The sequence below is a fragment of the Anoplopoma fimbria genome, chromosome 3 (genome assembly GCF_027596085.1).
Source record: "Anoplopoma fimbria isolate UVic2021 breed Golden Eagle Sablefish chromosome 3, Afim_UVic_2022, whole genome shotgun sequence".
In the NCBI taxonomy this organism is placed as follows: domain Eukaryota; kingdom Metazoa; phylum Chordata; class Actinopteri; order Perciformes; family Anoplopomatidae; genus Anoplopoma; species Anoplopoma fimbria.
Window position 1 is genome coordinate 10,061,119 of NC_072451.1, and position 16,950 is coordinate 10,078,068.

General features: G+C 39.1%; 1 protein-coding gene across 1 annotated transcript in view; it reads right to left on the reverse strand.

Annotated features, from left to right (window-relative positions):
* Positions 1–16,950, reverse strand: part of ptprfa (protein tyrosine phosphatase receptor type Fa) — a 241,120-nt gene that overhangs the window by 96,869 nt on the left and 127,301 nt on the right. Inside the window, exons 13-14 of the mRNA XM_054596551.1 lie at positions 15,761–15,954; positions 2,624–2,650 (exon numbers count right to left, since the gene is read on the reverse strand). Of these exons, the coding sequence (XP_054452526.1) occupies positions 2,624–2,650; positions 15,761–15,954 (221 nt within the window). The remainder of the gene's footprint in view (positions 1–2,623; positions 2,651–15,760; positions 15,955–16,950) is intronic.

Sequence of the window (16,950 nt, forward strand, 5' to 3'; positions counted from 1 at the left end):
AGGCTGGTTTTCAATAATTTTAACTGTAGGTAACTATTAAGTGTTTGGCACTGTAGCACCTTGTGTAGCACTAGTGCTAGTTTTTACGATTATTAATCAGAATATTTCTAATAGGCCTTTAGCTAATGAGCTAAAATATGTATTATCATCACCTTCATAACTATTTCCTTTTACCTTTATTAAAGTCATCTATAGTGGTGATTTGCATAAAAATACACAATTCAAATGATTAGGAAATAAAAGATTAGTGGATGGATTAAAAACTCCTTACATTGGTATTTTTAATGATTTATTATAATCTGCTTAGAGTTAGTGTTAACGGCTCATAATTCTTTCTCTAATATCTATTTTATATTGCTTTGAAAACATCTCCTTCCAACAAACGGCATGCTTCAGTGCTGGAATCAGAACACCACAGATATCGTAACTTCTTCTAATTCTTACTCTTATGAAACAGTGACTTTTGTAACCGCTGTTACAGTTAAACTGGTTAATCCTGACAACCTCTACTCCAGCTTTAACTTCTGTTTCTCTTAATCCATTGAGGATATCCAGATATGGATCGTATGTTAATAGTGGGTGGAAACTAAGTTAATTGAATCCAAAGGTTGAAAGTGAGAACACATATATTCTATATAGATGTCAACACCTAACCCTAACCCTAACCCACCAAGAAAGACACTAAATATGACATAAAATAACCAAACGTTTAACCTAAATCAGATCAAAAATATCCATCAACAAGCAAAAACACCGCATTTATTAACAGATAACTTACAAATCAAATTATCCTTCATTAATAACTCTGCACCATAGATGAGCACTAACCTCTAGCTAAGTCTGAGAATGGCTCATGGAGTTACAAAAAGCATTGCAGAAAAGGAATAAAGCAGGCAGCAGGGATAAACCTACTGTACTGTAGAGCTATTCTAATGATCAGCATAGACTGGTAAGCTTGCAAACAAAAGCTGTATGCACTGCTGGTCTCTGTGGATTTTTACTGAAGAATAAACCAACAGGAGCTGGACTCCAGCAAAATCAAAAAGTAGCCTCAGCCGTTACTACATGGAAGGCAGCAGAAAACAAACCTCTGTGTTTAAACAGACTCCATCTTTAATAAAATAATGTGATCACAGGGATTCAAGTGGAGCGTGAGAGAAGGCAGCCGGAGAACCCAAAACTAGAGGCTGAACACTCGTTTAACGAATACTGCTGCAGAGTCTGGGATACATCTCTGTGTCCGCACGTGTGTTCCTAATATTCTGTATTTTTTTGTATACCAAGCTAGGCATACAGATATTCATCCCCCGGCCCAAACAAACACCAACAAACAGTAAAACTACAAGCCAATCTTCCAGAATAAAATCGAAAGAGCATTTACAGCTGCAGCTCCTCAGAGACTGCAAGGCTGTGATCCAAGGTTGCTGTCAAGAAACAAACACAAACACACACCCACACACACAAAGACACACATGCTGTAATCAGTTGTCGCAGTTGTCATCCTGGTCTTCAGCAGCAAACATTTCACCATGAAGTGTCGTGTCACTGTTTGGGTTCACATCAAAGCCCAATGTGTGACACCATGACACCCCCACCTAACACACACATTAATAGCATTAAAACACACACATGAACCTCCCGTCACACCACCAACATTCACTCTAGAAATAAGTTTGTCACACGGGGAGATGAGTAGACAACTAGAATTAAAGCCTCATGGTTGTTTGTCTCCGCCAACCAGTCAGATGGGCTTTACATCCATGTCTGTCCAAAATGTCGTCCCTTAACCTATTAGACATTCATGTGAAATTGTCCTAATTAGCATATGAATTCTTGAGTTGTGGCCAAAAATGTGTTTTGTGAGGTCACAGTGACATGTGACCACCAAACTCTAATCAGTTCATCCTTGAGATTAAATAGTCGTTATGCCAAATGTGAAGAAATTCCCCTTAAGGTGATATCCAAGATATCAGGAGAATATACCTGATAGACAGACGGACAACCTGTCGCTGACACGGAGGCATAAACAGAGTGAGGGTTTAACAGGGACTTTCCCCTTGTAGTCTGAGGAGCTGTCAGCTCTCTAGAAATCCATTGGTGTCCAGTTTCTGATATGAAGCTGGAATGAGGTGGTGTTAGGAACCGCCTTGGGGGTAGAAGGATGAGTAAGAAAAGTGAATACAGAGGGCTGCTGGGCAACTACATACTTCTGTAGAAGCTCAAAAGCCTATCGATTACAGTGATAATTCATTCTTTTCTCCAGTGTATTCCAGTGAACTTCTTCGTTTGGGCCACTCTTACTGTCGGTTATGATATTTCTGTACAAACCAAAGTTAATTACTGGGTTCTGAGAATGCAACGGATTAAACCCACAGTTTATTCTGATTATGAGAAGCACTTTAATTCTCCCTCACTGCACAGGAAGACTCTGTGTTTCCAGGTGGAAAAAGGGACTGGAGGAGTGTATCTGTAGTTGTAAATAACACTTGTTTAGTGAGCTGCTGTACACACACAACGGGTGGTGGAAACATTGTTAGTATCCACTCAGAGAACAGACGACGTTATGACAGAAAACACACTCCGGGTGACCCTTGTCAACACAACACACAGCGCGGCTACTCACATAGTCCGTTGAGTCCTCATCAGTCCACTGATGAAAAGGACAGACAGGGGAGAGGAGTCAGAAAAACATTCTACGATAATATCAGCGTGTTGGATGACTACTGTGATCAGTGACTGGAAGAGACTGAGCTGCCAGGATGGGGGTTGATTTACATAGTGTGTGGTAATGGAGGTAAGGTAATGTGTGTGTGTGTGTATAATGGGGGCTCTTCTCTATAGAGCCACCGGACGAGAAAAGTCAGGTCCATGCTGATGAGGGCTCCCTGCTGAGTGACTTAGCAGAAAGACATTCAAAAGAAAATGGCAACAAGGAAGCTAGTGTGAGTCTGCCAGGGGCCCCATGCTTCAACTCAGCACATCCAGAGGGTCTGGAACCCAGACTTCTGACTCAATGGTATCATCTACCCTGTGTCATCAAACCTGGACACATGGACTAGGACTATAGGAGGGGTCCTCAACCTTTTTGTAACTTAAGGCCCACTTCTGATTGTGTATAAAAATAAAAAAAGAGGACCCCATTCCCAAATAAATGAGAAACAAAAATATATTTTAATGCCTTGTGGTTCTATGCCTGGCATAATTAGCATATTCATTCTTGAGTTACGACCAAAAATGTGTTTTGTAAGGTCACAGTAACCTTTGACTTTACACAACCAAAATGTGAGCAGTTCCCCCTTGATTCCAGGTGGATGTTTGTGCCAAATTTGATGAAAATCCCTCAAGCCTTCCAGAGATATCTCATTCACAAGAATGGTATATGCACTATTCTCATACTTTCCTGCATTAACTACAGATTGTCTGATTCCAATTAATTGTTATCATGGCCACATATTGTTGCCCCGAGGAAAACGCTGCATTATCATTTTGGGTGCCTTCATGACCTGAAACATTCAACAGAGTTCTTTTTCAGGGTAGTTCCCCTCCAGTGGGGTGAAAACCATCCAGTGCAATGACTATGGGAAATGGGTTGGAAAATAATTGATGTTTCAAATACATGACATTTCCTGGAGCAATTAAAAATAACTAAATTTGTCTAACTGGAGTGTATTGTTACAATTTCCATAATATTATTATTAGGAATATAGTATATAGTAGTTCTGCATTTTTTAGCCCATTTATCACAGTTCACTTAACTTAATGGCCAATTGTTTTCAAACAGCTTGCATAGTCTTTTACACTATATCTATTATATATAATATATTTATCATGGCTTCAAGGCAGCCATTTATCTCCTTATATTTCTTGTCAGAATAAAAAACAACTTGAACTTCCTTGAGACGGGTGAGTGTCTGTGTAGTAAGCATGGCCCAAATGTCCCTGCAAGTTCATTTATCTTGTAGTAAAATCAATGGAAGCCAATGGCCATGCTTTGGACAATTCAAAAATCTGCAATGCTACATACATATATTGCTACCAGGGTACTAAATTATCAACAGTAAGCAAAGGTAAATGTGAATGTGAAAGAAAATGGTGTGTCATGTGACGTCGTCATTGATGGTGATCGGAGGCGTTACCTCTCAGCCTACCTACCTGCGTGTATTTTGCCCATGTACTCAATGCTCTGCACTGAAGTCTTCCACAAGCTGAGTCCTGGCAAAGGCCATAATCATTGTAAACTACATAATAATAATTTTGGGGGAGAGGCTATGGAGGAGGCCTAAAGGAACGGGCTGTCAGTGTTTGTTATGTTGGTGACTTTGGGTTTTTTAGTTAGATCACTTAAAAAATCTAGCGTACACTGCTTGTTAGTTTTCCAAGATTACCAACCCTAGCTTTAAGTATAGTTCTGGCAATATTCTATACTTGTATTGTCAACAAATCCCATGAAAATACCAAAACCAACAATATGTTAGTCTCGAAATAACCTGACTTCTACCCTGTCTGTGACTCTCAGCACCAAGCCTTTGGTTTTTCTGCAGATGTACGTCTTTCAAAATGGCTTACAATCATGTATATATTAATACACAATAAGAATAATAAGGAATATTCAAAAAGTGTGTTTACCATGATAAGAAACAGTGATGTACTATTGTATCTACTGCTGCATTAAACCTAATTTACAACAATTCTAAATATTTAAAATTAAAATGTATTTCTTAGCTGTTCTTCACCTGTCTATAAATAGGTATCTATCTAATATTGTTACTAATGCCAGTGTTCATTAAATAAAACCCAATTGATTTGATCCATAAAGAATCAATGTTTTCAGTGTGCCGAGCAAAAGTTCACAAACCAGTAACAAAGTATAACAGCATTGTTATTCTATCTGTATAACACAATGAGACTGTATCTAATGAGTGAAAGAAAGATACAAGTCCTATAATTACAGCTGCACTGTTATTTGCTCTGTGTGTCTTCTGTCACAGAGAACTATTCATAGTCAGTAATCTGGGGCAGTGAAAATCACATTTTCAGTTTCTCATCTATTCTTTAGACATCAGAGCTCATCCCTGAGGTTGTGCTCAGAGCAGAATGAGAGAAAGAGACAAACAAAGATGAGGAGAAAAGATACAGAGAGGGGTGATCAGAAGTTTGTACTGCTGTGAAGTCAGATGACATTTAGCCATCAGTTGTTGGAGCCCCTTTGCTTCTCCAGGAATTAATTGAGGGCTGACGAGTGTTTGGGTTGGCTGTAGGAACAACTGCTTCTCTCTTCATGTGTTCTTATTTAATCATTCACAAAAAGCAGCCAGATGCTCCACTGTTGCACTGTGAACTGGCCTTGCCCAAAAGCACAAAATTGTGTTTTAACCCGCAATTTTCATTCCCTTCCTTTACAAATCCTCTAGTATAGACACTACATCAATCAATTTGTGTAAGCCTAGATGGAAATACCATAATTTGACATGTTGCTTTGTACTATACATGTTTCAGGACAGTTCTGTTTTTAAGAAAGTCAGTTGACAAAATATGAAATATAGTTTTTTTGTTCACATATTTTCAATACACCTTAAATAAATCCATATATGAATGGATGTGCCAGTGTTTCATGGCTATATGAACCGGTTGATTGGACATTTTGAGCATTAAGTCTGTCAAAAAATACCTATGGTTTTCTTTTATTTATTTCCGTATGGGGTTAATATGGAAGTATACAAGTAAATAACAGGAAGTATAATGTTGCAATGGAGCATTTCTTATGTTGGTTACATTTTGCTGAATCTGAATAATGGAAAGTCATGGTCGTGAAATGTGGATGTGTAGGGAGGAAAGGAGGAAAATACAAGACCAATGTACTTGATTTGCAACTAAATTTGACCTTCGCTAAATCCCCCCCTCTAATGCATTTGTTTCAGACTCTGATGAAGTGGATAGAGCTAGTCATGGTTAGCCGTTGTGTAATAGTGATACTCGTTATCTGGAGATGTTGGATGATAATGTATATTTCTAAGGCATATCTTCCTTCCATGTACAAAGCTGTTTAGCTAAAATTAGCAGGGTATGTTAGCACAACATTACCTACTTTAAGCAGGTCTATGCTATGCTAGCTACTGAAGATATACTGAATGTTTAGACATGCTGCTTTTGCCTTTTTTGTAATTATAACAGTGAATAAACATTGTTGTTTCTTAATTACATCGTCTTCATTCAGGAACACCAGGTGATGTGGTGGTTTACTTTAACACTCTGATATGTAGCTTTAGCTTCTATCTTTATCTTTTGACCTGTTTCCACTTCTGAATCAGTTTGACATCGTGAATATATCCTTCACACACATATTCCCTCAGAAATCACTTTTTTCCAAAAATGTGATGTTTATTCAGGGAGTATAATAAGTGACAGTGTGGGCTCCATGGTTATGTAACTCTGACTGCTTGACGGAGTAGCAACAGGTGGCGGGGATAGCCAATGGTAAATTGTGACCATTGTGAAAAATGGTCATTAAGGTCATGTCTATGATGAATCCCCCAGAGCATGGAGGTAAGAAACACTTAACTCTACCAGCTGTAATCTTCATATCCAGCTATCAGCATAACGTTTAAATATGACTCACTAAGTACACCCCCACCCCACTAAACCTGTAACCTTTAGCCTTCCATGTAGTCTATGAGGAACAGATTCAGAATTAGGCTATAGAGAACAACGCTAATATGTCCATAAAAGCTTTGTGGAACCATTACACATTGTAATCAGCTAAAATAATATTTACTTCCAACTATAAGGAACCCTTATTGCTAATAAAGTTTGTGCTTAACTGATAAAGGCCAAAGGACATTGGTCAGCCTTTTTACTCCCTACACATGAACATGCTTTAGCAGCAGTGATTCAGTGGCACAGAGCACTTGTATTCTGCTTCCTGACCTTGCTGACTCACCAGAAATACAAGACAAAGGGCTTTCGCCTTCTCAGCCTCTTACAATAAATAAATAAAAGCTGTTATCATAAACAATGTAACGGCGAGGTTAAAATCAGCTCTGTGTGCTGGCCAAAGTGCAGCTCTGTGCGCTGGCCAAAGTGCAGCTCCTGCGCTAAATCAAAAAAAAAAAGATGAATTATCTGAAGCGGCAGGGAGACTAAGGGGCCCCAGTGTTGAGTAACCATCATTATATCATACAGTAAATGATGCATTACTGGGCTCTACGCCTGGATGTATCACTGGCTCTGTCTACGAACTTGTACATTACGAGGATGGATTCCTCTGAACTCCTGATGACTGGCTTCGCTGCTATTGTGCCGATTAAAGTTCCTGTAGACCCTCTCTGGTTGGAGAGAAGCCTATCTTGACATAGTCTAGTCTTTGAACGAAGGCCAAAGGGACAAGGTGTGACTCAGGACAAATGTAGCTGGTCAACAATGTGTTTCTTCTCTGCCAGTCAGGGTCAGATTCAAAGGGTCATAGAGCCTTGTTACTTCATTCATTAAAGCAAATGACAGACAGAAGTAGAGAAGAAGAAGACGACTAACGAACGGGGGGGTTCCCACATTGCTACTATATTCTACAGGATGTAAATATTTTACTCCACTGAAATCAATTCTTGCTGTAAGAATTTTATTTTTACAATGAGAAACACAAAAAGAAAATGAGGAACAGGAGCTGTTTATCAAGGCTTACGTATAAGGCATCTTTGATTAAACCAAGAACTCTGAACGATGAAGTGGATGGTTCTGTCATATCAAAAAAACTCATAACGTGTATAATATTCCTGTTGCCATGTAGCCTCAACATACTCTGGGGCATTTGTTGTTTTCTAAGGGATCATTACTCAAAGAATGATAATAAGACCAGCTGTGTTTAATGCAGCCTTCTACTAAACTTCCTGTAGGATGATCAGATCTTTTGGGGAGGGTCACTGGCTGAACTAACAATTCAGCAGCAGGACTCTTTCAGGACAGAAACCTTCAGCTCGAGGAGACAAGTCGAAGGACCGAAACGTCTTCCATGATCAATGGCAGGGTCCCTTTGTGGGGAACCGCCTTTTTAATTTCATCTCGTGAAACAGAAACACAGTCGGACATTCAATTAAAGAAGTAAGGACATTGTTTGCTATGGCTAGCTACAGTATTGAATGAAATATAGCGGAGAAGCACAATACTTAGTGCCTAATGTGAACACAGCACATGAGGTAAGTGACTGATGTTATTGTGCTGTCAGTTATCCACGGTACTTCAAGATCTTCAATTTGTCTCAAAGCAAACACTATATATAGGCCATGCCAGTGTAGAGCTTCCACTATTAGTCGCCGTAATTGATGATATAAAGGCTGAAAATGCGTGGATATCAGTATTTTAAATTGCATATTGTTTTTTTGTTTTTTTTATCTTTTGTCCTTTGAACTGCTAAATACATACATACTCATAAAACCATGAAGTAGTCTGCCTGCAAATTTAAAACATTTAAATTGTTTAAAGGGAAAATAAACTTTAAATGAATGGTCAATTAGATTTTGGGAGTAAGATGTATCTTTTAATCAACTCATTAAATGGTAAATGGACTTGCACTTGTAGCGCCTTTCTATTTTTCTAACCATTCAGAGCGCTTTAATAGTAGATTCACCCATTCACACCCATTCATAGACCGAAGGCTACCTGTCCATCAGATCTAACTAACATTCATACCCATTCATACACCGCAGGCAAAGCCTACGGGAGCAATTAGGGTTTAGTGTCTTTCCCAAGGACACTTCATAGCACCGCCGATCCTTTGATTAAAGGACTACTGGTACCCACTGAGCACCAGTCACCTCTGACTTATTAATAAAATAGTTGACAGATAAAACGATGGTAAATTAGCCGTTAGGGTTGGGGTTAGCCCTTTCCCAGTGCCCACTAAATGTTAAGTTCAGATGAAGCCAACAGAACTACATCATCCACGAAGAGCAGAGACGCTGTCCTTACTGCTCCATTGTAATTGGGAGACTGTTAATGTGAAAAACCTGGTTTCATTCATCGGTCCAAAAGGCATTCAAGTGGAACGATTTAGAAAGGACTGAAAAACAAAAATGTTTGCGAGGAAAGAGAAACATGAAGCAGCAGAGTCATTCTTTGGAAATGTATAATATCTTAAATTCACAAATAAACATGGAGGATGATTTGAGTTTGCGAAACCGGGATAATTAGGAATGAAGACAGAATGTAATAAATACTTTTATGAGGAGAAAGTGCTTGTAACAATAATTAGCACATCCCCTTTTTTCTTCTTATATTAACATAAACAATTGCCTTTTCCTCTTTTAGCATAAAGAGCTGAACTTCTGGTCTGTGTCACAATATTACATGATGATCATACTTTGCCAGGTTTGATGTAAATTGGTGCCATTTTCAGGTAACAAAAGGCTGTCACCCTACATTCAAACTCTTTTGAGTAATCACCAGTGTGACAATACATTCAATAGAGATTTTGTGGTGCTCACAGTATGGCTGGATAAATGAAGCAGCCATTAAGTTGTTGATCTGTGGCGGAGGAGGATCCATTCACAGCAGGGTTCAACCGCCCATGCACTGCTGAAAATCAAAAAGAGCCGCGATTTGAAGGAAGAATAATAAATGAAAGTCATATTCTCTTTGAGAATTTCCTCAGGGGGGGTCTTTAAAAATTCATCTTTTCATGTATTATTACCCAACGGTACTCTCAACCATTCTTACCTCTCATTCTGATTTGCATTGTAGGCCACGAGCAGACCCACAATGGGACGAGGAGGGGAGAAAAAGAGAATGGATTGTGAACAAAGTGAACAACTTGGTCCGGTTACCAGATTCTAGATGTCTCCGTGTCATGATGTGGGAATGACGCTCAGAAATATTGATGTCCATTGTTAGTTCATATAAATTGATTTGATTGTTTTTATGACCAGATCAACGGTCAATCATGTATTATTAAAGGGACATTTCACTCCAAAATCAAAAATACATATTTTTCTTCTTACCTGTTGTGCTATTTGTCAATCTAGATAGTTTTGGGATAGTTTTGAAAATCTCAACAGCAATGTCTCTTTCCAGAAATCTAAAACTATGGTTGAAAAAAAAATAGTTCCTTTATTCAACTGCTCAAAACAAGGTCTGTAGATTATCTTGAGCAGCCGGGTCAGGGTTTTTGGAATGAGACATGCTGTTGAGTCTAATGTATTTCTTTGATTTCAGAAAATCAATTCCCACATGGTTCAATGCAGCGTGACGCCAACAACGGTCCTATCAATGAGTTACCTGTCGGACTTGATGACTTCATGCTTATGTGACGCCTACAAATGTATGGTCACAACTGTTATTTCCTGTTTAGTAAAAAGCCAGATTTAAATGTATTGTTACAACAGTTTTAGGCAGTACTTCTGAAAGTGTAGGTACTCAGTCCAACAAAGTGAAGCCCTCTGAGGCAAATTGGTAATTTGTGATTTGGGCTATACAAAATAAATTAAATTGAATAGTTGTAGAAGGGCTTTGTGAGGGTTCTGTCTCCTGTATAAAACAAGTTAGACAGATTAGGTCATAACAACATATTTATAAGGACTGCTACGACCTTTTGTTTTGACACAATTTGATGAGAAAAGTAGTGTTTGGTCGGATAAGAATTTTTTGTATCATTTTCATGCCCATTGCAACTGAGTTTTGCTAACAATATGGCGGCCTACGAGTCTGTATTTTCATTTGTCATTGTAGGTTTGAGTGAAAGATAAGTGTGGTTAAATAAGTGAGATTAAAGTTAGTGTTACATTATTTCAATGCTATATAAATGCTGTAGATAGGTCGCACAGTAATTTTATTTTATAGTAAATTTTCACATTTTATATTTTAAATGATGTCTTACTATTCCAATGTGTTTATTGTTCCGCATCAATCACCAAGCCAAATTCCTTTTAGGTGTAACATGCTTGACAATAAACCTTTTCTGGTTCTGATTCAGATTCTGGTTTGTATAAAGTAACATATGTATTGTTTATAGTTAGTCAATGTGCTTATGTATCAAGTAAAAGATGACAACAAGTTAATAAAAATGTGAGAGCTACCTCTAAAGTATATTTTGGAAGCTTTTGAAGGGAAACTAAGTGACTAATGGGGAAAACTATTTTTGAAATTCAACTAAAACATGTCCAGAACGTTGGATGTAAGTCTACATTGGATAAATTACAGCCGTTGGTATTCATTTAAGTGAATATGTGCTATCTTGAGGGCTCACCAAGGCTCATGTAAATTACTCCGGTGCTTCTATGCTATGTGACCACAAAGACAAACAATGAAGACATTGTCTCCTGCAACTCCCTCAGTGCTCTGCCATTGGCTGGTTGTTTTTTTCTAAGCCATGACAAAAAGAGACGAGCCGCAGAGAGGTTGCCGTATCTTATCAGATCAGGTGATGCTCACGCTTCACAGCCATCAGTGCTGTGAGGGATAAGAGGCTCCTTCAAGCATTCTTCAGCCATCCAAATATACGCCTCACTGAGATCTTAAAACCCACAACCTTGCCAGCAGAAAAAAAGATGGAGGGAGTTGAGTCTAAAGCAAACAGCGGAGAAAAGCCAAAACTGGGAATGAGCGGCCAATTACGGGCTTTGCTTCCTGCCTCTAAGCTCCGATAGTTTGGCATGACTGTACTTATTTTGTCATCAAGGTCTTTTTTGTGACAAAAAAAAGCAGTAATCTTAAGACTGTTTGAAAGCCAAACCTCCGTGAAACAAATGAGGGATTTTCAGGCAGCTTCACTGGAGACACCACACAGCTCAGTGCTAAAAGGCCTGCTCTTTGCTTTAATGACGTCACACTGAAGCTGTGGAACCAGCTACGGGCTCCAGAACCTCATGAACAGAGCTGGAGGCTGCCGTCCATCACAGCTGGACACGGCCAGCCGGGGTTCAACCGGTTCTGCTGGCAAAGAGATGTGAGCCTACTTTCTGAAATGACTCATCAGCATAGAGACTGAATCCATTCATGACGGAGAATGTGGGATGTTAGTACAAAAGCACGCTATGAAGTCTAACCTGTAAACTATTTGCTGGCTTCTCCACACTGTTGCTTCCCTCTCAAGCTCTCTTATTTCATAACGGTTCAAGGCCAGAAGGGTTCACACTGTGAGTCCGATTGGCAATTTTTTATTATTATTTTTAAACCCATTTTTCACATCTCTTAAAACATAGGTCTGATTGCTACCAAAAATATATATATATAAGTTTGGACTAAACTTATTGAAAGTCAAGATATTTAATAATAAACTTCAAAAGGATGTGAATCAGCACATAACTACACCAAAGTCAACAACATATGGGCCAATGATCACAAAACTTGTAGGATTTGTCGTAGGAAGAGTACCTGAAACATACCCTGAACATTTCATTCAATTCTGGCAATGCATTGATGCAGAATGGTTCAGGTCTGCATCGGGATGCATCTTTGAATCAAAACATTTCTACCCCCCTTTAATGTAAATATCGGTCACAGGTGCAAACCTAGCTCTTTTGGGGACCAAAGGAATTATTTCTGATTTGTTTTCCTTTAGCCGGAAAAGGTATATCAAGCACTTTATTTTTGTCAGAAAACACAACTGATGAACATTGCCTACTTCACTGTTGTTCAAACGGATATAATTGACATCCATCTGCAGAACAATGGTACTGGATTTTCTGTTTATGTATGTTCCAGTAGCAGCATAAATAGTGTATACAGAACAACAAGGGGCTCAGGATGGAGCCTTGGGGAACACCACAGTACAAAGGGGCTACAAAGAGGAGATCACCAAAACTGAGAGTTCTGTTTGATGAATGAGATTTAAACCAGTCTAGAGCAGTTTTACATCTCAGTTTCAAGGCAATCCAATAGAATAGAATGATCAACACTGTCAAATGAAATAACGTGAAAACTGAACAGAAAACTGGAATTAAAAAATATCATAATTATTCACAAAAGACATCAAGTCTAAGTAAACAACCTTCTGTAACATTTTAATTATTTTGTTTGTGACGAACAACACAAATTGCTCTGAAATGATGGGGTGGCTTAAGAGTGTTGATAAGGAGGAAGGTTAGTTAGAAATTCAATGGTTTTTACAATATGTCTGACAGTTTGATGTAATGATGTTGGACAAATAAGAGGCGACTTCTTTCTTCTGCTTTTTGAGAAGTTCATCATCAGTTCTTTCCAGACCTAGCCAGGTCAGTAAGTGGCTGGGTCAGAGTTATGCCTCCGGAGTGTGTGGTGTGTGGGTGTGTGTGTGTGTGGTGCAGAGGACTTTGTTTATTGAGTCACTCCACAGACTGTGTTTCATCACCATCACTGACGCCAAGGGGAGAGACTAAACTTATCACAGATGAGACTCTAAGACAGTTCCTTAAAGAACAGTCCCCTCAGCGGGCGTGTGAAGTGTGTGAAGGAGTCTGTGACTGTGTGTATGTAGTGTGCGTGTCTCTCTGTGTGTTTTTGTTAAGAGATAAAAGTTGTAGATGGGTTGTGAGATGCCGAACCTTTATCAGGCCTCCTGCCTGGCACAGATAAGACAGGAATGCTGCATGTAGAGGAAATCAGGTGAAACGCTCCTACTGGAGACCAAAACAACTGAGGGGAAAGGATCAGAGCACCACCTCACTGAGTGCTTACAAACATCCAACCTCTGACTTCTGCTTCAATGGGCTCACTCCTGCTAACCTGCTAGTACAAAACACTGCTTTTCTCCCTTTAACTCTGCTTTTAGGGCTTGGTGACCAAACAATATTGGAAAGTTTAACAGTAAAATCTTCCATGATAACAATTATGAATTTACGAGATTCATTTTCGATTTTTTTAATCTGCTCAAAAAACGCAAATCCATCCGTGTTTTCCTCATTACGGAAAAGACATTGCCCTAGGATTGAAAGATACAGCGGTGTGTTCATTTGAGAGGAACGGCTATGCAACCTTCACTAAAAGTCAACTGCATGTGCAACTGATGTCAGAACTGCAAAACTTGCTGTTTCCTGTAAGAAAGACATTTTATAAATTGTTATTCTAGAAACGTTATTTATTGAATAATGCCTGTGGCAAGACTAGTGTTAAACTAAAATATATCTTAAAGTAAGAATGTCTGAACATAAAACAGCAGTTTGCATGGGTGACAATAAATGTTGCCTCTCAATTATAGACCGTTAGTTACATCAAAAGTGGATAGTCATCATGACATCACTCATTGATTTGTGACAGTGGTTTTGAAGCCTTGAGTTCTGCATTTTGGCCGATGCCATCTTGGTTTTTGTCCGTCGCTATTTTTTTTGCAACCAGAAGTGACAAGAGAGGGTGGAGCACAACCATAGAGTACAACCGAATGCCGAAAAAGCTAACTGTAAGCTCCCAAAAGGTTACAACTAACTTTCATGAACACTGTTAAAAAGTTCTAAAACAAAAACACTGACAACTTCCAGACCAGACAATGCCCTGGTAGAGCCCTGTCAATAACCGTAGCACCGCCCTAAAACATTCCCTGCTTTATGGTCTATTTGACTCTAAATGGACCATCATTTACTAAATGAAAATCATGCTGTTCATAACCTCATGTTTACAAGTGAAAGAATAGAGTCATTTTCTCATAGACTTCTATTCAATCTAACTTTTACAACCAGAGGATTTGAACTTGCATTTCATTGTCCAACCCGGTGTTATTCAAAACACCTTGAAACAGAATGGTAGAGAATAAATAAATCATTGTACCATAGTGGTTGAGTTCATCTAAAATTAACTCTAAAAATTTAAAAAAGAATGAATTTAAGCAGGGTATTGTGTTTAAGTTCTCTCAATCCTGAGCTTGGGACCGGCGATAGCGGGGTTTCTCGCCAAAATGTACCTATATGGAGTTAACTTCTACCTCTACCCTTTTATGTTTAAAGGAATGTATTCTCAATTTTTCTGTTCTATCAAAGAACCAGACATTTTTTAACACAGCTGCTAATATGGCTGATCCAAGACATAAAATTGCTCAAATTGTGAGTCGCATAGCAGTCTCTAATGGAGAAAATGAATGGAACTTTTACTTACGGAACCATACACGCCTGTAGTAGCTCCTATGTAGTAGACTTTTCGAAGGGTCCTTTTAGCCCAGAAACACTGACAATCATCTTTCCATCTATTTACAGACATTTCCTTTGTGTTGAAAACATGAGGGCAATGAGGCAAAAAACATGAACTAGAGCGTGTGATGTTTTCTTCTGAAAAGCCCAACTTATCCTGAAATGACAAATTATGGATTTATGCCTAGACATGTAGTGGGAATTGAAAACCCAGCAAAAGAAAGCCCAGGGTCTGAAAGGGTTAATACATCCTTGCTTAGAAGGATTTTTATCTTATGGCATCATATGTCAAACTACACACTATTCCGTGCCCCTTGAACTATATCAAACACATGCACACATTTGCTTTTGCTTTCATAAGCACTATTATCTAGGTTTTTCTATTATCCACACATTCTTATTCATGGCTGTTTTCCACCTCTGTGGGCTTGAATAAAATTAAACTGCAACAAACATGAAATACAATTACTTTGATGGAATGACAAGGTATTGCATGTGCATTCCCATCATAAAAATGCCGGTGCATTTGAACTAAGTGTATGTGTTTGTAGGTGTGTGTTTGCCTGTGTGGGGGTTGTCGGGCACACACATACAATTACCCAACCACAAAAACACTTAATAACGGCCGTGGTTTCCGCCCAACTAGTTTAACATTGGAATTAATTGACAGAGTGTGCAATTACCTGGGCATCGGGGAGCGAGACGTCCATGATGACCGGCTGGCCGTGAGGTTCCCCGTTCTCTAGCCTGGAGTAGACCAGCTGGTAGCCTCTGATCTGGCCATGTTGCTTCACAGACAGCGGAGGCTTCCAGGTCACCCTGAGGGCAGTGGAGTTGAGGGCATCAGCCTCCACCTTCCTGGGAGGAGCTCCAGGCACTGCAGCACAACACAGCACACAACTTCAACGTTAGAGTCTTAATGATATGATGCAGATTGCATGATTAAATATTGATAATGTGTATTAAGAGAAGCCAACCCAATATGTGTCAACAAGTGTTAAAGTGTAAGCACACAACCAAACGCTTTTAGACGTACATGGACCATTAAGACTACATATACTCAATTGTTCTAGTAGAGACCTATGTCAGCGGCGAAATAGAAGAGCCAACATAACAATAGCTAAATCTCTTCTTGGCATGACAGCCAGCATCTGGTAAGGAGTGGAAAAGACAGACGGTAGGCCAATTATTTCATGGTTGCGACATCGTCTGACAAAATCAACATAAATCAAGGATAATGACAACAGCTGTGCTGTATCATCGGCTATATTGCCGATATTTAAATTCACGAAGAAGGTTTGAGGCATACGAAAGTTCTTGTAAACTGTCTGGGCACACAGTCCCTGACCATCACTGGCCAGGTTTATCTCATCATTTAGTAAAAGCTCTTAGATTAAAGAAGATTAAACTGCTTTGGCAACCCTTTTTCACTCCCAACTGTGTCGAATACTGATGCTTATGCCCCTCATCATCTGATTGTGACGCACAGAGGCACCCTTTAGCATCTCTATAAGATGCACCAGGCTTTCAACTTACTCTAATGAGAAGCCATCCACATCACTTTTAGACGCTTAGAGTAACTGAAATACAATGAGAAAAAAGGATGAGGGGTCAAAGAATACAGGACTTTCACCCAGAAGACCACTCTCCGTGTCCCGCATTAACCCAAATAGTCGTTAAACTATTTGACCTTACTTTTTGTATTTATCTTCCTTACTTTACAAACAAACATGGTCATTTTGCATATAGAAAAAAACTTATTTTAACCCAAACCACTACGTATTCCTAAACCTAACCCAGTACTTGTGTTGCCTTAACATTACCAAGTACTTTTGTTGCCTTAACCAAACAAAATACTTTTGTCGCCTGAACA